This window comes from Protomyctophum parallelum (genome assembly GCF_964188405.1).
Source record: "Protomyctophum parallelum genome assembly, chromosome: 19".
NCBI classification, from domain to species: Eukaryota; Metazoa; Chordata; class Actinopteri; order Myctophiformes; family Myctophidae; genus Protomyctophum; species Protomyctophum parallelum.
In genome coordinates this window covers 16,987,370-17,010,709 of record NC_139717.1, presented here as the reverse complement: position 1 = coordinate 17,010,709, position 23,340 = coordinate 16,987,370, and the positions used below count along the sequence as shown (strand labels likewise).

At 45.7% G+C, this 23,340-nt stretch overlaps 1 protein-coding gene across 3 annotated transcripts in view; it reads right to left on the bottom strand.

Moving 5' to 3' along the window:
- asap2b (ArfGAP with SH3 domain, ankyrin repeat and PH domain 2b) overlaps nt 1–23,340 on the bottom strand; it is a 46,266-nt gene that overhangs the window by 2,931 nt on the left and 19,995 nt on the right. For 2 of the 3 annotated variants that reach the window (XR_014570763.1, XM_083790356.1), the window contains exons 12-27: nt 21,939–22,026; nt 20,682–20,730; nt 19,863–20,035; nt 18,670–18,803; nt 15,370–15,464; nt 14,053–14,242; nt 12,434–12,519; nt 11,249–11,364; nt 10,199–10,266; nt 8,108–8,215; nt 6,658–6,934; nt 3,942–4,046; nt 3,240–3,501; nt 2,827–2,885; nt 2,399–2,481; nt 461–580 (exon numbers count right to left, since the gene is read on the bottom strand). Coding sequence is in view for 1 of the 3 variants with exons in the window: in XM_083790356.1 (XP_083646482.1) it covers nt 461–580; nt 2,399–2,481; nt 2,827–2,885; nt 3,240–3,501; nt 3,942–4,046; nt 6,658–6,934; nt 8,108–8,215; nt 10,199–10,266; nt 11,249–11,364; nt 12,434–12,519; nt 14,053–14,242; nt 15,370–15,464; nt 18,670–18,803; nt 19,863–20,035; nt 20,682–20,730; nt 21,939–22,026 (2,013 nt within the window). In the remaining 2 variants the exon portion in view is untranslated. The remainder of the gene's footprint in view (nt 1–460; nt 581–2,398; nt 2,482–2,826; nt 2,886–3,239; nt 3,502–3,941; nt 4,047–6,657; nt 6,935–8,107; nt 8,216–10,198; nt 10,267–11,248; nt 11,365–12,433; nt 12,520–14,052; nt 14,243–15,369; nt 15,465–18,669; nt 18,804–19,862; nt 20,036–20,681; nt 20,731–21,938; nt 22,027–23,340) is intronic. The other variant, XR_014570764.1, reaches the window with a different exon arrangement.

Below are 23,340 nucleotides of genomic sequence, written 5' to 3'. Positions count from 1 at the left end.
GGCTCCCAACTAGCGTGGCAGGTAAAAACTAACCCGTGGCTTCCTGTAAGGTTTGGTTTCAAAGTCAAAGTCGTATGATTTGTCACACACGTTAGTGTTACTGCAGTGAAATTTGTTCTCCACATTTGACCCATCTCTTGGAGAGCCAAGGAGCAGTGGAGCTGCAGCCGTGACACGCTCGGGAATCATTTTCATTAGTTGATTTGACCCCCCAATCGAACCCATTGATGCTGAGTGCCAAGCAGGGAGGCATTGGGTCCCATTTTTACAGTCTTTTGGTATGACTCGAACCCCGGCCTCCCAGTTTCAGGGCGGACTCTCTAACCACAAGGCCACTGTCTGCATTAGGGTTGGGTTTTGGGTATGGTGTCGGACTAATGCCTGTCGGGACTGTTGGAACCTGAACAATGGAACCTACCAACCACTAGATGGTAGTAGAACAGTGAACAATGGAACCTACCAACCACTCCGGGTCATCCTCTCCGTCCACCACGATCACCTCTCCCTCTGTGAACGTCAGCTCATCTGGGTTGTCAGCCGCACAGTTGTAGATGGCCTTCACCCTCTGGGGGCGCTGTTTCTGATGCTCAGTGCACGCAGGCGCACGCACACGCACACGCACACACACACACACACACACACACACACACACACACACACACACACACACACACACACACACACACAATGTATACTCGGAGGGGTCTTCTACAGGGGGGGGGGCGGCTATATCTTTGTGTGATAGTGTGTGGTCACTGTGGTGTGGTGCAACCACTCCTACAGACAGCTATTTGTCCGTCCGTCCGTCTGTCGGTTTTTGCCACTCAGTAGTAGGGCTGTCACGATTCGCCTAATCCACGATTCGATTCAACTTTCGATGTTAAGGTCACGATTCGATTCGATATTCGATACGATTCAATGGATATTTTTAAAAACCTCCTATTTTCAGCAGAGCGCTGTATGATCATTAATTTAGGCTAATGTTTTGATTTGTAAAGAAAACACTTATTGCAGAAAAATACTTTCTCTGCAATAAGTCACTTTTATTTGACTAATAACAAATGAGAATGAGAATAGCATCAACAATAATATGGGTTTTATGTCCTAACATCATTTTGAGATGTTTCTTTAATGATGAGATAGATGACAACATTATTGTTAAGCTCTACTCTAAGTAACTAAATACAATAAAGAATTAAAATAGGGCTGGGACTCGATTAAAAATGTTAATCTAATTAAATAGAGGCCTTATAATTAATTAATCTCAATTAATCACATTTTAATCGCATATCAATATTCAATATAACAGTGAGAAACATTTTTTTCAAAGGTATGCCAGTGAATCAATAAATAGTGACTACTAAAGATTAAGCAATAAAACATTGTTTTTGAGGGGCGGCTGGGCGCTAGCTAGCCACTAGCTTTTGTTTTTGCCTCTAGTTGTTTTTGAGGGGCGCTAGCTGGTAACTCCTATACTAGCCATGGTTCACATGGCTTGTTCACAGTCATGTATCAGGGCTACTCCTATACTTGGAGTCGGGACTCGGGACTAACATTACCCCCTCTAAAGGAGCTCACTCCGGCGCTCTAATGTAGCAGCTTCAGGGAGAGGTTCCATGGGCTGGACTGGTGTCGGCCTCCACGCTATGGCTGCCTCATGTCTCACACCGAACACAGCTTTGCGCTGCGGTCCTCGTCTCGATGCCATATACATGTCGAAGCAGCCATAGTGTGGAGGCCAGCGCCAGTCTAGACTCCAGGCAGCCCCATATGGAACCTTTCACTCCGCTATTGTACACAACCATACTATATAAACAGCGATATGAACGGCTTCTTCCTTTGGGTGAATTTGGGTGTGTTGTTTGTCGTCTGCTCTGATGATGGCACCGCAATGAGCTACAGGCTGGGTTGTGCACCGGCATATAAGGTCCGACAGGCTGAAACTCATCCTGTGAGAAACGTTCCGGGGTGAACAAACGGACGGCCGTGCGCATGCAGTGAAATATTGCGAGTCGGCTGGTGATTTTGATACGAAGGTCACTTTTTTAATACGATTTCGATACGAAACGAGAATCGTTGGCATTCCTGCATAACTTCCGGGTTTGATGATGATGTCACGCGTATACCCTCTATAGAAAATCGTCTGTAGCTAATGTGATCGTCGTCTATTTAATAGTCTTCAAAAGCATTAATATTTTAACTGCACGGTAACCGGGATTTAGTATTAAGCCACTAACATTGGCTCGTTGTTAAATAATAGCGATACGATTATTAATGAATACAAAGCTCAAAAACACGTTAAAGACGTTCCTGGTGCCACGGGATTTCATGAAAAACACGTTAATTAAGTCCTTGGCGTTCAATGAGGTAAAATGTGTGTGTGCGTGTGTGAGCTTACAGGGATGCTGGTTCTGGGTTTGGGTGTAGGAGGAGAGGTGGGACTGGAGTTCTGAGGGGATTTGGGATGAACCGGACCCGAAGCTGCAAGAGACAAAACAGATGATCTATATTACACTCGATTTTTATCAATCAATCAATCAATAAAACGCACACTGTATCCAATCACCCTGTCTGCATCTAGTTTGGGCTTTGGTTTTGGAATGTAGCAGTATGACTATTGATACTTTTACTCAAGTAAATGAATGCAGTACTTTCAGTGAAATTGACCAATCATTCAGAATTGAGTATTCAACAAAGCATTCATTTAAAATATCTACATAAAATGGCATTTATTTACATCACGTTTGAAACACATCAATAAATGGACATGCCATACATTTAGTTTAGTGCGTGTGTGTGTGTGTGTGTGTGTGTGTGTGTGTGTACCTGATTTGTCAAACGATCTCATCCTAACTGGAGGTCTTTTGGGGAATTTCTGCCCCAAGCTGAAAACACCAAAACACGCACACGCACACACAGTAGCCTGGTTAACCACTCCCCCTTGAAAACATTTAATTCCCTTATGTGATTCCAAGGGAGGGTGGTTATAACCAGGTTAATGCACATGTACAGGACAGGAGTCAGTGGTTAAAACAATTATCCATCAATGAATGCGTCTTCTTCAGTAGTATATGGCTTTGTGACCATGACATAAACGGGTCAAATCAGTGGATAACAGGCTACAGAGAGTATGAACCAAGACAAATTCCTGTCAACTTGTTGACATGGCAAATAAATCATTGAATTGAATCTTGAATCTACAGTACGTCCACCGCGTCTCAACGCCCACCGGCACCTACCCGACAGCAGGTGTTTTGGGACTCTTGGGTCCGGCGCCGCTGCGTCCGCTCTGGTGAGCGGGGACGGGCGGAGGGGGAGGAGGCTGTCTGAACGACGGCGATGTCGCCGCGCCGGCGGCGGACGGAGGAGGCGGCGGCGGTCCCATCGGCGGTGCTGCCGCGGGAACGGCGGCCGGGGGGAGCGGAGGGAGGGGGGTGTTCCTGGGGTCCAGCGTGCTGGTCCTCCTGCTCACCGGGGGGGGAGGGACCGCCGGGGGAAGAACTGACGCGCACACACACACACACACACACACACACACACACACACAGAGTATCGTATAGGTCAATAGCACACTGGAATCGTCTTCCAGGCGATATGCGTAGTTTGCGTACCATCAAAGCTTAAAACTTGTTTTAAAAGGAAAGCGTAAAAACATATTATACCAAATACACTCCAAACATACAATGCCATCTTAGCTTACATACCGGAGAGGGTACAAATGGAACCAAATGGACACTGAATGTAAAATTGTATGGTAAGAATTCAAAACCGTAGTAGTGCAACATCAATTCATGACTATTACTGTAAATGAAATACCATGTGATATATTGCGTGGTGTCAGAATGGCATAGACTGGCCTACTCGAGGCCTTCCGGTATATCGGCAGCTTTCCCGATGGTCGACACGCAGACAGACAGACCACGCAGACAGACAGGGCTTACCATACATGGACATGTTCCTCTCCGGGGTGTGAGGGTTGGGAGGGTCAGACGAAGACCTCTCTCTTCCTGCGGTCTCCATGGCAGCGGCTTTGTTATGTCCAGGACCTGTCACAGTGGTCTCGGGTTATTTACTATGTTTCTTTTGTATCTTTTACGCCTTTTTCTTTTGCCAAATCGATTCCTCCCCATGCAGTCCCACCCATATTGTGGTCACTGCCGTCGTATACCAGTGAGGAGCCCCCACCGGGAGGACGTAGGGACTTTGTCCTACTCTTCCCTGCTGACAGGTGCCCCCAGCCCATGGGATTATGTGCAGTGATACAGTGACATCACCCTCCCTGGCCCCGGGCTTCCCCTTCCGTGTTCGTAATACAACAGGGTTTCTCAAAGTGGATACCGGTCCCCAGGGGTGCCACAGAATACATTGATATACTATTCGGAAATTCATCAATGTCAGTCTAACCACTTTACTCTATACTTATTGCATTGTGTGTTCTTTTTCAAACAACACCGAAAACACAGGAAAAGAAAATATATAATTCTTGGTGAATGTTCCCCCCGGGATAGAGAACCACTGGCACAGACGCTCGACATAGTGAACCACTGACATAGAGAACCACTGACATAGAGAACTGACATAGACAACCACTGACATAGAGAACCACTGACATCATAGAGAACCACTGACACCGAAAACACAGAAAAATAATAATAATATATATATAATAATATATATATATATATATTCTTGGTGAATGTTCCCCCCGGGATAGGGATACTGGTGTTCCAATTGTGGTTTCACGTCAAGTAGAAGTTATTTTCCATCTGTCATAGAGGGGTACCATGGATGAAAACATTATTATGTGCCCTCGGCCAAAAACGTTGAGAGAACCACTGGCATAGACGCTCGACATAGAGAACCACTGACATAGACAACCACTGACATAGACAACCACTGACATAGAGAACCACTGACATAGACGCTCGACATAGAGAACCACTGACAGAGAACCACTGGCATTGACGCTCGACATAGACAACCACTGACATAGAGAACAACCGACATAGAGAACCACCGACATAGAGAACCACTGACATAGAGAACCACTGACATAGAGAACCACTGACATAGATAACCACTGGCATAGACGCTCGACATAGAGAACCACTGACATAGAGAACCACCGACATAGAGAACCACTGACAGAGAACCACTGACATAGAGAACCACTGACATAGAGAACCACTGACATAGAGAACCACTGACAGAGAACCACTGACATAGACTAGAGAACCACCGACATAGAGAACCACCGACATAGAGAACCACCAGCATAGAGAACCACTGACATAGAGAACCACCGACATAGAGAACCACCGACATAGAGAACCACCGACATAGAGAACCACCGACATAGAGAACCACCAGCATAGAGAACCACTGACATAGAGAACCACCGACATAGAGAACCACTGACATAGAGAACCACTGACATAGAGAACCACCGACATAGAGAACCACTGACATAGAGAACCACTGACATAGAGAACCACCGACATAGAGAACCACTGACATAGAGAACCACTGACATAGAACCACCGACATAGAGAACCACTGACATAGAGAACCACTGACATAGAGAACCACTGACATAGAGAACCACTGACATAGAGAACCACTGACATAGAGAACCACTGACATAGAGAACCACTGACATAGAGAACCACTGACATAGAGAACCACTGACATAGAGAACCACTGACATAGAGAACCACTGACAAAGAGAACCACCGACATAGAGAACCACCGACATAGAGAACCACCGACATAGAGAACCACCGACAAAGAGAACCACCGACATAGAGAACCACTGACATAGAGAACCACTGACATAGAGAACCACCGACAAAGAGAACCACTGACATAGAGAACCACTGACAGAGAACCACTGACATAGAGAACCACTGACATAGAGAACCACCGACAAAGAGAGCCACTGACATAGAGAACCACTGACAGAGAACCACTGACATAGAGAACCACTGACATAGGCGCTCGACATAGAGAACCACTGACATAGAGAACCACTGACATAGGCGCTCGACATAGAGAACCACTGACATAGAGAACCACTGACATAGAGAACCACTGGCATAGACGCTTGACATAGTGAACCACTGACATAGAGAACCACTGACATAGAGAACCACTGATATAGAGAACCACTGACATAGATAACAACTGACATAGAGAACCACTGACATAGATAACCACTGACATAGAGAACCACTGACATAGAGAACAACTGACATAGAGAACCACTGACAAAGAGACCCACTGACATAGAGAACCACTGACATAGAGAACCACTGACAAACCCGGATGCGCCACGGTGGATTCGAACACACAAGTGGCAGTGGCTTCCAATGTAATATCCGATTTCACTTCCTGACTTGCCCACGTAATTTGTGACGTTTGGAAACCCTGACTAGGGATAGTACAATAAATGTTATTGTCATTTATATAAAATCGTAAATGAACAATGCTCACAAATCGACCGTGAGCTTGTAGATCGGCTATTTGTTTGGCGAACGTTCCACCCAGAATAGGGATGCTGGGGGGTACAAGTGTTTAATAAAAGTGGCATTTTAAGTTTTAAGCATATTTAGATTATCGTCCCACATCCCATCCCATTCTGACATAAGAGGCACCAACCTTTAGCGGGAACTCTCGGCGGCAGCGGTGGATGGGCGGCCCCGGGGCCCACCGGGGGCGGGCTGAGTTCCAGCATGGTGCCGTAGGTCTCGTTGCTGAGCATCATGCTGGGACGGTGGTCGCGGTGGTCCGCGGGGGCGTTGGCTCGCTGCTTGTCCCGGGCCAGGCAGGCCGCGTCGCGCGCCAGAGCCGCCAGCGAGGGTTGCAGCGGCGTCCCCGTCGTCCCCCCGGGGACGAAACAACTCACTGGACGCTCCTCTCTCCTCTGGGGGATCGGCTGCACGGAGGAGGGAACAGCGGAAGCGGTGGTGGAGCGAGTACTCAGGGTTTAGTGCTTTACTTCCAGGACAGAGTACAGGACTTCACACATTTTCAACCTTTGTCTTTATGTGATTGTTCTTTATCTATTTTCACGAATGCTCATTTTCAGATGGCTCCATTTCTGTCTACTCATGCTGTGTCTCGTTGGTGCGCTGGATTAGAAACTTGCCTGCCGATGACAATAATGGGGAATCTACAGAAAGCTAATAGAAACTCCATGAACCTCGTCTGAGGCACTGATGCCCCTTTTGCCACCGGGGGTTGAACCGCTTCGGTTCCTTTTTTTCCGCCCGCCTAATATTGAACCTGATTTTCCACCGAAAATCAATTGTTTCAGAACCCTAGAAAAGGTGTTTGGGGAACAAACAAAAAACGTCCGGTGGTTCCACGAAAGCACCATGGTTCCAAGAATCTAAAACGGAACCAGTTCTAGAACCAAAGTTATTTTGGTGGAAAAGGGGCCAAAGTGAGCATCTTGAGCATTAGTGAGGACTAGGCATGTAACGATACACTCAACTCGCGATACGATTTTTCACGATATTTTCAACACAATTATTTTCCAGACAAATGACAAATGATTTATCTTCCCCCCCAAGCTTTTCTCACAATTTTGATTTAACTACATTGCAAAAGTACCATTACTTTTGTAAAATTACTTAATTTCTGTGCAACAACTGTAAACATGCTTTCATGTTTAAACCTAGCTCGAGTTAACATTTCTTCTTTTCTTTGATGGCATCTTAGGATAGATGTAGACCTATTTGACAGTGCAGAAACATAATTGCCTTCCTTGATGTCTTAATGAGTATCAATAACGACCATCACCTGTGTCACAGACACATACAGCTCCCCTCTGCAGGCCTCTACTACTGAAAGTGACTGCATGGAGTTTGTCTCATTTCTCTCCAAAAGCATGTGAATATGATGGAATATGATTACAGCTCACATTTAATATCACACACTAGCTAACTAAAATAATAAAATCTATATAAATTTTTAATAAATAGATACATATCGTCGGGATATAATATCGATATATATTAATATACTATATATCGTTACATGCCTAGTGAGTACCAATTATACGAATCTACGCGAAAGGAGAAAGGAGGAGAGGAGAGGATCTCACCTTGTCCTCCATCTCATCTTCACTCTCGTCCAGGTCTTCGTTCCTCAGCCTCCATTCATACTCTACGTGAACGTGAACGTTGAACTTCCCCGTCTGGGCCTGGATCAGCTGGAAGAAAGACGCAGAAACACACGGCATTATTTACAACCTCGTCTTTTAAAACCTTAAAAAAGCTGCTGCTGTCACTCTCGCAACAGAGAGGTCATCTAGAATATGTTTCGCGTCAAGGACTTCCCAAATGTAGTTGGCCACGAAACCCCCCTCCATCTGAAAATATTTAGTGACAGGTACCCCCCATACAAGTTTTGCATGAGGATTTCAACATGGGGGATTTGTACAAAATGTGTGGTATCTATGTATGGTAAGTCCTGTATGTATGTCTGTGTGTCCTAACAAGATTGGGTTGTTAAAGTGTGGGGAGAAGAAAATGTGAAAGTCCTTAAAGGCCATTAAAACTGGGAAAGCATCTGTGTCACTTTAGATTTTTGCTGGCTAGCAGATATACAGTACAAGCTCACAGTGCACCACTTCGTGCCGCACTGCGAGCTTATCTGCTATTTGTTAACAGTATTCAAGAAATATTGAACATTTGCAGACGGGGGTTGGCGACCAAGTACATATCATTTTGGAGGTACGAAAAGATTTGAGGAACACTGATTTAGAAGGCCTTTGTAGAATCAGTCATTCTAAGGATTAAATCATTGCGGTCAGGTGACTATACGTGTTGACCGCGACAGGCCCAGTGACAACGTTGGCATAGAGAATGTGAGTGTGGCTATAACCTCCACAACTCACCAGTTCCTCACACTGGGTGTGTGTGACACAGTATAACCACCACAACTCACCAGTTCCTCGCACTGGGTGTGACGCAATATAACCACTACAACTCACCAGTACCTCGCACTGGGTGTGACGCAGTATAACCACCACAACTCACCAGTTCCTCACACTGGGTGTGACACAGTATAACCACCACAACTCACCAGTTCCTCGCACTGGGTGTGACACAGTATAACCACCACAACTCACCAGTTCCTCACACTGGGTGTGACACAGTATAACCATGTGCCACCACAACTCACCAGTTCCTCGCACTGGGTGTGTGTGACACAGTATAACCACCACAACTCACCAGTTCCTCACACTGGGTGTCTGTGACACAGTATAACCACCACAACTCACCAGTTCCTCACACTGGGTGTCTGTGACACAGTATAACCACCACAACTCACCAGTTCCTCACACTGGGTGTGTGTGACACAGTATAACCACCACAACTCACCAGTTCCTCACACTGGGTGTGACACAGTATAACCACCACAACTCACCAGTTCCTCGCACTGGGTGTGACACAGTATAACCACCACAACTCACCAGTTCCTCACACTGGGTGTGACACAGTATAACCTCCACAACTCACCAGTTCCTCGCACTGGGTGTGACACAGTATAACCACCACAACTCACCAGTTCCTCACACTGGGTGTGACACAGTATAACCATGTGCCACCACAACTCACCAGTTCCTCGCACTGGGTGTGTGTGACACAGTATAACCACCACAACTCACCAGTTCCTCACACTGGGTGTGACACAGTATAACCACCACAACTCACCAGTTCCTCACACTGGGTGTGTGTGACACAGTATAACCACCACAACTCACCAGTTCCTCACACTGGGTGTGTGTGACACAGTATAACCACCACAACTCACCAGTTCCTCACACTGGGTGTGTGTGACACAGTATAACCACCACAACTCACCATTTCCTCATACTGGGTGTGTGTGACACAGTATAACCACCACAACTCACCAGTTCCTCGCACTGGGTGTGACGCAATATAACCACTACAACTCACCAGTACCTCGCACTGGGTGTGACGCAATATAACCACTACAACTCACCAGTACCTCGCACTGGGTGTGACGCAATATAACCACTACAACTCACCAGTTCCTCGCACTGGGTGTGACACAATATAACCACTACAACTCACCAGTTCCTCGCACTGGGTGTGACGCAATATAACCACTACAACTCACCAGTTCCTCGCACTGGGTGTGACGCAATATAACCACTACAACTCACCAGTTCCTCGCACTGGGTGTGACGCAGGCGTTTGGCGATGTCCAGTGGTGACTCGCCCGCTTCATTTGCTGAAATGAAAAACCATGTGATTAGGAGCTACGCTGGTGAAGTGTAGGTCAGTGGTTGGTTTCCAAGCGCTTCAAATTCCAAGGCCTGCCGCCAGTTTGGTATGCATTAGGCTGGGTTTATTTCGTCAGCGCGACATATGGTGAAGTATTGTAGTGCAGGTGATTGCAACAACCACCGGTGCTGTGACATTTTTAAACGGAGCCGCCAATAATCATATTATTTGAGCCACACGTCAGAGCTTTTGCGGGCTCAAACAAAGTCAAAATCACGTGACGTTGATCCCCTTCTCCTATTCGCTCATACTAAGGCATGATGTATTGTATATCTGCTATTTTCACAATATTTATCGGTGGTACCGAGTTAAACAAAATGTAATGCCTCAGCTCCTACAATTCCAAGTGCTTAGGGTGTGTGTGTGTGTGGGGGGGGGGGTCCCAGTTCAAACATGATTAGTTTGGGGCGTCATGGCCCTAAAAGGTTCAGAACCACTGTCTTAGAGTACTAGCTGGGTTGGTTAGGGTTAGGAATAATAGTTAGTAGTCTTAGCAATGATAGTCGTCTTAAATTCCCAAACGTTTTATCCCGTGACCCACAGCAGAAATGTTATGTTCTCGCCGGGACCCAAACAGCAGATCTGCTATTCGGCTATTTTCACAATTTTTTATTTTCTTAGATTTTTTAGATTTCTGGCATTTTTTAATTCATGAAAATGCTTTTTTGGAAATGTTTAATTTTTATTTAATTTTTCATTTTAAAGGGTTAGGCACACTAGTTAGTGGTCTTACCTATGCTAGTTGGCTTGGAGCGTTGGTAGGGTAGGTAAGGGTTATCCATACTAGTTAGTGGTCTTACCTATGCTAGTTGTCTTGGAGGATTGGTAGGTAAGGGTTAGGCATACTAGTTAGTGGTCTTACCTATGCTAGTTGTCTTGGAGGGTTGGTAGGGTAGGTAAGGGTTAGGCATACTAGTTAGTGGTCTTACCTATGCTGACAGAGGCCTTTCCTCTGAGCAGCAGCTTCAAGCATTCACTGTTGTTGGTCAGACTGCAGTAATGTAGAGCTGTGCTGCCTTTAGTGGTCTGTTTGTCCAGGTTAGCACTGGCACGCACACGCACACGCACACGCACACACACACACACACACACACACACACACACACACACACACACACACACACACACACAAGTTAACAGTTAGGTGGAATGAAACAAAGCCAGGATCGATCATTTACATAACTAGTCCTTACCCGTTCTGAATATATGAACAGCAACTGTTCAGTGTGGGTAATGCGATGTATTAGATCACATTACTGATAGGGGGGAAATTATTTGCAGAATAAATGCTGTAGTAAGTACAAAATGTGATTTGGTGGTAATATTCTGTTATATCATAGATATCATATATCATAGAGATGCATAATCTATTGAACTCGGAGGTTGGTGTTTTTAAAGCAGGGCACATTGAGTCTGGAGGACAGGGCTGTGCGGTGCTAGGTTCCTTGAGGCTATACGTGCGTCGTGGCGTTTTCAGAAGGCGCCCTAAGCGAGCAGCAGTCTTGCTCTGTGCTAAGGAAGTGTACAGACAGAATGACTGACTGACAGACAGACAGCGTTCGGTCAATTTAGTGATAAGCTACACACAGACATATTTTGTACAGCAGTGGCTATCAAAGCAGTGGCTATCAAAGTGGGGTCCAGGGACCCCCATGGGGTTCCAGGAGGTCTCCGGCTAAATGCGTTACCGTAGTTAAAAATAGCAGATGTACAAGCTTGAAGTACATCTGCTATGTTTTAACATTTTCTAAAGTATTTGAAAAAATCACACCCGTGCGAAGTGAGGGGCGCACTTATCATCGTACATCATCGGACACCTGTGACGTAAATTCTCCATTCATTGTCAATAGGAATTTGATCTTTGTGTAGGACGAAAATAGACGATTTGCTCGTCCACATATGACGTCAATTCTCCATTAATTTCTCAATGGGAATTTAATGTTTGTGTAAGAGGAAAATCTACACTAATAGCTGAATATAGGAAAATGTAATTATTTAAACGCATCTCTTCTGGAGGTCCCCCTGGCACAAAACGTTTTCAGAAGAGGGGATAACTACTGATGTACTGTATACTGATGTACTACTGATACAGTATACTGTGCTGTGTTGCTTACCTGTTCTGGGCCAGGAAGTCCACGATATGGAGTGAGTTCCTGTCCACCATCCTAACAGCCAGGTGGAGCACTGTCTCTCCTGGCTCCTGTGGAACGCACGGAAAACACCACGGAATTATAATGTGCAACACTAATACAAATATGTAGTGAGGGAGGGGTCCCCCTGCTTCACCTGTCTCTCAGCTAAGCCTGAAAGAACCACCATGCTTTTCTGGGCATAGAGGGCAGATCAAACTAGAGCTGGAAACCGACACCGACTTTTACCAACATATGTGCCGGCGGCCCCTCTGCTCCACCCCTCCTCCTTCCCTCCCGGTATAGGACACAGCGGAGAACTCTGACGTCACTACATTTTGGTTAGCAAAATACAAGGTTCACTCCCACTCCTATGCCACAGAAGCAGTGAGTGGTGTCCTAGGTGTTCATTGGTCTAGCTAGAAGCAGTGAGTGGTGTCCTAGGTGTTCATTGGTCTAGCTAGAAGCAGTGAGTTGTCTCCTAGGTGTTCATTGGTCTAGCTAAAAGCAGTGAGTGGTGTCCTAAATGTTCATTGGTCTAGCTAGAAGCAGTGAGTTGTCTCCTAGGTGTTCATTGGTCTAGCTAGAAGCAGTGAGTTGTTTCCTAGGTGTTCATTGGTCTAGCTAGTAGCAGTGAGTTGTCTCCTAGGTGTTTATTGGTCTAGCTAGAAGCAGTTAGTTGTCTCCTAGGTGTTCATTGGTCTAGCTGGAAGCAGTGAGTTGTCTCCTAGGTGTTCATTGGTCTAGCTAGAAGCAGTGAGTTGTCTCCTAGGTGTTCATTTGTCTAGCTAGTAGCAGTGAGTTGTCTCCTAGGTGTTTATTGGTCTAGCTAGAAGCAGTTAGTTGTCTCCTAGGTGTTCATTGGTCTAGCTGGAAGCAGTGAGTTGTCTCCTAGGTGTTCATTGGTCTAGCTAGAAGCAGTGAGTTGTCTCCTAAATGTTCATTGGTCTAGCTAGAAGCAGTGAGTTGTCTCCTAAATGTCCATTGGTCTAGCTAGAACTAGAAGCAGTGAGTTGTCTCCTAAATGTTCATTGGTCTAGCTAGAAGCAGTGAGTTGTCTCATATGTGTTCATTGGTCTAGCTAGAAGCAGTGAGTGGTGTCCTACGTGTTCATTGGTCTAGCTAGAAGCAGTGAGTTGTCTCCTATGTGTTCATTGGTCTAGCTAGAAGCAGTGAGTGGTGTCCTACGTGTTCATTGGTCTAGCTAGAAGCAGTGAGTTGTCTCCTAAATGTTCATTGGTCTAGCTAGAACTAGAAGCAGTGAGTTGTCTCCTAAATGTTCATTGGTCTAGCTAGAAGCAGTGAGTGGTGTCCTACATGTTCATTGGTCTAGCTAGAAGCAGTGAGTTGTCTCATATGTGTTCATTGGTCTAGCTAGAAGCAGTGAGTGGTGTCCTAGGTGTTCATTGGTCTAGCTAGAAGCAGTGAGTTGTCTCATAAATGTTCATTGGTCTAGCTAGAAGCAGTGAGTTGTCTCCTATGTGTTCATTGGTCTAGCTAGAAGCAGTGAGTTGTCTCCTAAATGTTCATTGGTCTAGCTAGAAGCAGTGAGTTGTCTCCTAAATGTTCATTGGTCTAGCTAGAAGCAGTGAGTGATGTCCTACGTGTTGATTGGTCTGGTGGATGGTCTCCATCAGGTCCACTCCCTCTGCGTAGACCTGGATGAGAGCCAGGATGTCTCGGTTGCGGACGGCCTCGGCCAGCACCTGCAGCCTGGACGCTGCGTCGGTGCAGTGTGGACGCGCAAAACACCTCTCTGTGTACTTACTGAGGATGTAGTCTTTCTTGATCTGCCTGCACCAGACACACACATGGAATTCACACTTTAGGGATTTAGTTCGTTTTAGCTCGAGTCCCAAAAAGAGAGATTCCTTTTTATTTATTAACCCTTTATTGCTTTTGACAATCCAGAGTGTGTCTCACGTGTGAGTCAAGGGGTAGGACCCAAATGCAGAACAAGAGCAAGTTCAATTAACAAAGTATTTATTTAACTCCAAGGCAGTCAGGGAACACAAACACAAAGGTAGCTGAAAGCTAGCTCAGGAAACTCAGGAGAAACATTCCAAACATTTCAAAAGTAGGAAGAAAACTAGGAATCCCAAAAAGGCAAAAACACTAGAGTTCAATGCAATTAAACATAGTCCAAAAATCTAACCTTTCAAGAATGACAACAACCATGAAACTCGGGGAAGGAAGACGAATGTTCTGACAGTATGTTAGTGGAAATTAGTCCAGTCTTATAGGGAGCAGGGTGATTGCAGAAGTGTTCTCAGGTGTGGAATGGGCATGACACTGTTGGGCTGAAGAGGGGGTGGAAACCAGGTGTGTGACAATGACTGACGGTAGGAATGGAGAGTGGGAGTGGCTGACAGGGAGATATGGTCTGCAGACCATGACAGAGTGAAGTACCAACAAGTACATTATAGCCCAATACAGTAGCCATATAGGATGTCAAAAGTACTCCCCCCCCCCCCCCCACACTTTGTGCCCTTACAACTACCCCCCCCCTCCCCCCACCCTTGGTCCAACATACAACGTGCAACATACGACAAAAAATACATACAACTACAAACAAAAACAAATTCCCCCCGGTGAACCAGAAGTAGTTATCGGCCATTACTACTGGCCAATTATTATCACTACTTACACTTTTTATCAGAAGCGTTAACATTGTAACCAGTAAATATTGTAACTCTATAATCAATTATGGCCAATAATCACATATCGTTAGCCTCATAGCATAATTGCCTAAGTCAAATAGACATTTCTCCTAACTCTACTACTCTCCTAACACTGCTGCTTCATTGTGCCTTGTTGCCTATGTCCTCAGCCTATCAGAATGCTTGTTACATTCCAACATGACTTAGGCAGAAAGAGCTTTTAACCCATTTAGACATGAGGCCAATTCTAAAAGTACTCACATGTCACTGCCGGGGCTGGGCTTGGTGACGCCCTGAGTGGACAGGTCTGCCTCCATGATGTCGTTGAAGCCGGCGTTGCCGACATTCTTTGCGAGCTACATAGGGCAGATGCAGCGCACGTACGCACACACACACACACACACACACACACACACACACACACACACACACACACACACACCCTTGTTATCTCATTCATCAAATGTACAGACATTGTAGGAGAGAGAGACAGTAGGAAATCTGATGGGTTGACAGTGTAGGACAGACAGACAGACAGACAGTAGGACAGCTGAGAGGGAGACAGTGTAGGAGACAGAGAGTAGGACATGTGAGAGCTATAGAAGACAGAAAGTTTGGAAAGCTGAGGAGACAGTGTTTCGGGGAGACCGACAGACAGTATTGGCTTGGGTCAGAGTGTTGGGTCAGAGTGTTGGGTCAGAGTTGTACTGGGTCAGAGTTGTACTGGGTCAGAGTGTTGGGTCAGAGTGTTGGGTCAGAGTTGTACTGGGTCAGAGTTGTACTGGGTCAGAGTGTTGGGTCAGAGTTGTATTGGGTCAGAGTTGTATTGGGTCAGAGTTGTATTGGGTCAGAGTTGTATTGGGTCAGAGTGTTGGGTCAGAGTTGTACTGGGTCAGAGTTGTATTGGGTCAGAGTGTTGGGTCAGAGTTGTACTGGGTCAGAGTTGTATTGGGTCAGAGTGTTGGGTCAGAGTTGTACTGGGTCAGAGTGTTGGGTCAGAGTTGTACTGGGTCAGAGTTGTATTGGGTCAGAGTGTTGGGTCAGAGTGTTGGGTCAGAGTGTTGGGTCAGAGTTGTACTGGGTCAGAGTTGTATTGGGTCAGAGTTGTACTGGGTCAGAGTTGTATTGGGTCAGAGTTGTACTGGGTCAGAGTTGTACTGGGTCAGAGTTGTATTGGGTCAGAGTTGTACTGGGTCAGAGTGTTGGGTCAGAGTTGTACTGGGTCAGAGTTGTATTGGGTTAGAGTGTTGGGTCAGAGTTGTACTGGGTCAGAGTTGTATTGGGTCAGAGTGTTGGGTCAGAGTTGTATTGGGTCAGAGTTGTATTGGGTCAGAGTTGTATTGGGTCAGAGTTGTACTGGGTCAGAGTTGTACTGGGTCAGAGTTGTACTGGGTCAGAGTTGTATTGGTTCAGAGTTGTATTGTGTCAGAGTTGTACTGGGTCAGAGTTGTATTGGGTCAGAGTTGTATTGGGTCAGAGTTGTACTGGGTCAGAGTTGTATTGGGTCAGAGTTGTACTGGGTCAGAGTTGTACTGGGTCAGAGTTGTATTGGGTCAGAGTTGTATTGGGTAAGAGTTGTATTGGGTCAGAGTTGTACTGGGTCAGAGTTGTATTGGGTCAGAGTTGTACTGGGTCAGAGTTGTATTGGGTCAGAGTTGTATTGGGTCAGAGTTGTACTGGGTCAGAGTTGTACTGGGGTCAGAGTTGTACTGGGTCAGAGTTGTACTGGGTCAGAGTTGTATTGGGTCAGAGTTGTATTGGGTCAGAGTTGCACTGGGTCAGAGTTGTACTGGGTCAGAGTTGTACTGGGTCAGAGTTGTACTGGGTCAGAGTTGTACTGGGTCAGAGTTGTATTGGGTCAGAGTTGTATTGGGTCAGAGTTGTACTGGGGTCAGAGTTGTATTGGGTCAGAGTTGTATTGGGTCAGAGTTGTATTGGGTCAGAGTTGTACTGGGTCAGAGTTGTATTGGGTCAGAGTTGTACTGGGTCAGAGTTGTATTGGGTCAGAGTTGTATTGGGTCAGAGTTGTATTGGGTCAGAGTTGTACTGGGTCAGAGTTGTACTGGGTCAGAGTTGTATTGGGTCAGAGTTGTACTGGGTCAGAGTTGTACTGGGTCAGAGTTGTACTGGGTCAGAGTTGTATTGGGTCAGAGTTGTATTGGGTCAGAGTTGTATTGGGTCAGAGTTGTACTGGGTCAGAGTTGTATTGGGTCAGAGTTGTATTGGGTCAGAGTTGTATTGGGTCAGAGTTGTATTGGGTCAGAGTTGTACTGGGTCAGAGTTGTACTGGGTCAGAGTTGTATTGGGTCAGAGTTGTACTGGGTCAGAGTTGTACTGGGTCAGAGTTGTACTGGGTCAGAGTTGTATTGGGTCAGAGTTGTATTGGGTCAGAGTTGTATTGGGTCAGAGTTGTACTGGGTCAGAGTTGTATTGGGTCAGAGTTGTATTGGGTCAGAGTTGTATTGGGTCAGAGTTGCACTGGGTCAGAGTTGTATTGGGTCAGAGTTGTATTGGGTCAGAGTTGTACTGGGTCAGAGTTGTACTGGGTCAGAGTTGTATTGGGTCAGAGTTGTACTGGGTCAGAGTTGTACTGGGTCAGAGTTGTACTGGGTCAGAGTTGTACTGGGTCAGAGTTGTACTGGGTCAGAGTTGTACTGGGTCAGAGTTGTATTGGGTCAGAGTTGTACTGGGTCAGAGTTGTACTGGGTCAGAGTTGTACTGGGTCAGAGTTGTACTGGGTCAGAGTTGTATTGGGTCAGAGTTGTACTGGGTCAGAGTTGTATTGGGTCAGAGTTGTATTGGGTCAGAGTTGTATTGGGTCAGAGTTGCACTGGGTCAGAGTTGTATTGGGTCAGAGTTGTACTGGGTCAGAGTTGTACTGGGTCAGAGTTGTACTGGGTCAGAGTTGCACTGGGTCAGAGTTGTATTGGGTCAGAGTTGTATTGGGTCAGAGTTGCACTGGGTCAGAGTTGTATTGGGTCAGAGTTGTATTGGGTCAGAGTTGTATTGGGTCAGAGTTGTACTGGGTCAGAGTTGCATTGGGTCAGAGTTGTATTGGGTCAGAGTTGTATTGGGTCAGAGTTGTACTGGGACAGAGTTGTATTGGGTCAGAGTTGTACTGGGTCAGAGTTGTATTGGGTCAGAGTTGTATTGGGTCAGAGTTGTATTGGGTCAGAGTTGTACTGGGTCAGAGTTGTATTGGGTCAGAGTTGTACTGGGTCAGAGTTGTACTGGGGTCAGAGTTGTATTGGGTCAGAGTTGTATTGGGTCAGAGTTGTATTGGGTCAGAGTTGTACTGGGTCAGAGTTGTATTGGGTCAGAGTTGCACTGGGTCAGAGTTGCACTGGGTCAGAGTTGTATTGGGTCAGAGTTGTATTGGGTCAGAGTTGTATTGGGTCAGAGTTGTACTGGGTCAGAGTTGTATTGGGTCAGAGTTGTATTGGGTCAGAGTTGTATTGGGTCAGAGTTGTATTGGGTCAGAGTTGTACTGGGTCAGAGTTGTATTGGGTCAGAGTTGTATTGGGTCAGAGTTGTATTGGGTCAGAGTTGCACTGTACTCACCAGCAGCTCAGAGTTTCCCAGCACATCCAGGTCCAGAGACTGTATCCTGGAGTAGTGGACGCCCATCTCCCTGTGGATGCCTGAGCACTCTATGCAGATCACAACGCCCAGGTTGGTAGACAGCCATGTCGGGTCTGAAACACAGAGCACACTTTAAAAAAAGAAAGTTTTAGATATTCACTTGTTTATTTTTAATATTTTGTTCGAAGCCAAACGCAGTTTGTGTTCAGTTGGTGAGTATGCTGAAGCCTTTTAGTCGTGCGCCGGTAATCGCACACCGATGATAGCAGATCTACAAGCTCGCAGAACACGTCGCGATACGACACGCTTTCAATTTTCATCACACAATACCGGCACACAACTTGAATACAACTCGTGGCTTAACTGGCCGAGCCGGCAGACAGCCCTAGAGCACTTCCTTTTTGTTTGGGATCGATTGATCTTTATCAAACAATCGGGGGCGCCAGTGGCTCAGTGGGGTAGAGTGGCTGGTAGAGCAGCCGGATGAGAGCCGCTAGGTTCCCGGTTCGATCCCATGCAGGCTCCCCCAGAGTTAGTGTCAAAGTGTCCTTGAGAAAGACGCTGAACCCCGATTGCTCCCGATGTGCTGATCGGTGCCTTGCATGGCTTCCTCCTCCATCGGTGTGTGAACGGGTGAATGTAATGCACAATCTCTGTGAAGCGCTTTTAAGCGCTATATAAATGCACCGCATTTACCATTTCTTTATACAGGTGAAGCCCCATTGAGATACAAGGGAGCGCCTGTTTAAGGCAGCAGCAACTGCCACTTACATAGTTGCAACTTACATACTAAACATTGACAAACAGTTACATAGAACAATAATAAAAATAATAGATAGACCAGGGGTCCCACCCGGACAAGCACTTGGAATTGTAGGCATTACATTTAGTTTGACTCTGGTGCACAGATACATTATTGTGAAGATATCTCAACTACAAGCTCACGACGCCTTGCACTGCGGTGCAGTGTGAGCTTGTATTCAAATGGCTGAAATGTATATAGGGGCTGGTTAACGTATGTTTTGCGAAAAGTTTCCAAATGTGGAGTAAAAAATGTACCACTGAGATGTGGTGGAGTAAAGTACTGACATTTCCTTAAATACTCCTGTAAAGCAAAATGCCAGTGTGCATGAGTGAAAAGTGACCTTCCAGCAGTGCGGCGCTCCACTCACCGGGCGCTGCGCAGTCGCAGCAGATGTGGTTGCCGCTCATCTTCTTCACCTCGTCCACGATGGCGCGGGTCAGCTCCTGCAGCATGTTGTTCTCACCCCCCTCCTCCTGGTCGCCCCCCTTGAAGGCCTTGTTGAGAGCCTCCTCCTTACAGTTCTGAAGGACCCAGATCCAGCTGGAACACGCACGGACGCACGCACGCACAGACAGACAGACAAGGCAGGAAGACATTAATGGACAGATAGATAATTAAATACTACTTAACCTAATTCAAAAAAATGTCTTCTACATCCTGGCAGTTTTCTGAAAAAGCCATGTTTCTATGTCAGTCGTTTTTTTTCAAAAATAGCAGACCTACAAGCTCATAGCGTGCCACTCGGTGGCGCGCTATGAGCTTGTAGATCTGCTATTTTTCAATAGCTAAAGCACGACATGATGCTAACACCAAAATGGGTTCCCGCCCAAAATGGGTTTTAAGACGGCCCCTATGGGGCTTTTCGTGTTAGCGCTTTAACGATCATTGTAACATCGTAACCAATGTACCTTTTACAAACCGTTAATACAGTAATGCAGTATTCAATCACTACATCTGTGGTACTTGAAGACAAATAAGAGCATCATTAGCTGGATATTAAGGAAAGAAATGCGATAACATACAATCGTAATGATCGAATAATATGTCTATGACAGACAGACAGGCATGCAGGCAGGCAGACAGACAGACAGACAGACAGACAGACAGACAGACAGACAGACAGACAGACAGACAGACAGACAGACAGACAGACAGACAGACAGACAGACAGAGGGCGTGTCCTTACATTTGACAGTCGGCCTCATCCTCTGCTTGGAAGTGATATGTTCGGTCATCTGTAGGAAGGAACAACATGTAAGACAGACAGCATGATGCTTATAGCTGCCCGATTGAGCACTTAAAGCCTCAATGTTCAACATTTATAGGACATGTATCACACCACTGTGTTCTCAAACAGTGGGTCGGGACGCAGATCACGGAGCGATTCTTTATGAAAGGTTTGGGAACCACTGTGTTCTCAATGTCGGGTCTCTAACATAAACGTTGTCGTTTATTCAATAAAGTAATTCTTTACCTCCCTTCCGGGTCTATAACATAACCAACAAGACCTGAGGACCCGATCCTACAAATGTCTTCTAAATCATAGCAGTATTCTGAAAAACCCATGTTGCTTATCAGTTGGTACTTACTGTGCTCTGTACTGTACTTTGATTATATTTGGAAAAAAATATATATATATATATTTTTTTTAATACACAAAGGCTCATGGGTTTTCCAAAATAGCAGATCTACAAGCTCATGGTGTGACACTTGTAGATCTGCTATTTTTGAAAAATCAAAACATTGTGTGGATCCTATTTATACAGTTGGAAATACATTCCTGGTTCATACAGATCGCAACTAACTTTCGCCTCCACGTCACTAAACTGGGATTTTTACTCAATTTACAATTTACAATTTTAGGCATTTAGCAGACACTCTTAATCCAGAGCGATTTACATTAAGCAATAACAAAAGCATGGCATACATCACATATATACAAAGTAGTTATCATGAATCATGTATAAACTAAGAACGTAACAGTGGAGTATCTTATTACTCGAAACGTGACCCATAGAAATTGGCCCGTGACCCACAAATGGGTCCTGATCATAGAGTTATATATCTATAGAGAAGACACCCGAGTTCTCCTCCCATCCACTTGCATTAAGTTGCTCAAAAGCGCATGAGGCGGATTCACTCCTCCTTCCTGGTAGGAACAGAGTGCATTCTGGGACGGATTGCAATGGTGAGTGGCCCCAAACACATGAACGCGCTGCCGTTGAACGCGCACGAGCGTCGTCCGTCGTGAACATGTACAATGTTAGTCAACGGACAGCGCGTTCATGTGTTTGGGGCCAGGCTGCAATACCTTCATTCGGCCACTATGTCCATTTCGCCTCAAGATTTCCTCTGGGTGCCTTCTCTATTCATATATATACTCTAAGGTCCTGATCCACCGTTTGGGAAGCAGAGCTCCATGGCTACCTGCACTCAGACTCACGTGAGAACAGGTCGAAGCTCTTCTTCTCGTCCGGGTTTCTCTTCACTTGGCAGGTTAGAAGGTTGAGTTTAGCAGGAGGTCTGTTGGCCTGCAAGGACAAACACACATGTTCAAAGACTCCACCACCGTTTGGCTTATAATAGAAATGTGAACAACACAAATTTAGAATTTAGGCATTTAGCAGACACTCAGAATCCAGAGAGATTTACAGTAAGCAAGAACAATCCAAGGTAATACATCAAGGCATATAGAAATAGTCACCTATAGCAGTGGTTCCCAAAGTGGGGTCCGGGGACCCTCAGGGGGTCCTTGAGGGAGTTCCAGGGGGTCCCCAGCTAAATGATAGTTTGGAACCAAATGGACCCTTATGGGTCTGTAACTCTTAGAGTGTACAAATGGAACAATGGTTCCATTTCTACACTCATGAGATTAAATTAACATTGATTTTACAATATAAATTGGGGGTCATTAAATGGGGGGTCCGTAGCCTGATGCATGTCAAACTGGGGGTCCTTGAAATGAAACGGTTGAAAATCACTGCAAGAGCCGTAAAAATCTTCTCTTAAGGGGGGGGTCCCTGGCATATCTTTTCAAATGGGGGTCCGTGGGCTAATTAGTGTCAATTTGGGGGTCCTTGACATGAAAAGGTTTGGGAACCACTGACCTATAGGATCATACGTAGAGTAAGCCCCTATCATCAGTCTAACAGTACAATATCCGTACATTGAAACTATAAACACTACGGGTTGCCAGGTCAATAATGACCTGGTCTACATAACTTGCCATCTAAATGACATGTTTAGCCTTTTGGATAAGACTGCAAGGTTGTCAAGGCTAGGGCCAGCGCTACGGGCTAAAGGTGGAGTCTGAAGATGTGAGTCTGAAGATGTGAGTCTGAAGACGTGAGTCTGAAGACTGCAGCGGAAAAACATTATGTTGTCATGGATATGTCCATGACATCACAAAGAATCTGTCTGTACGCAGGACACACAAGACACACAAGTCTGCATGAAACAGATCTTTGGACGATTTTAGAGAATAAAACCACCATTTCATGCTTTCATTAACCACATATGATCCCTGCATGGCCACCCTATTTTGGGCACGCAAAGGGGTGCCCACCCTTTTCTCTGCCATCCTTTTCCTTATGCTCTTCCTCCTCCTGCTCTTCCTCCTCCTCCTCCTCTTCTGTATGACGATGCTCTGTCCTGATTGGCTGTCTGGCTCTTCGTCAAAAAACTTTCAAAAAAATAAAGTACAAAGAAAAAAAAAGAAAAAAAAAAGAGTAAAATAAATAAATAAAATTATCTAAACCCAGAGCTCATGGTTTCAATTTATTGGTTTGGGGGAGATAATAATAAAAAAATGCAACTGGGCTGAGGGGCGGAGCATGCGGGAGGGT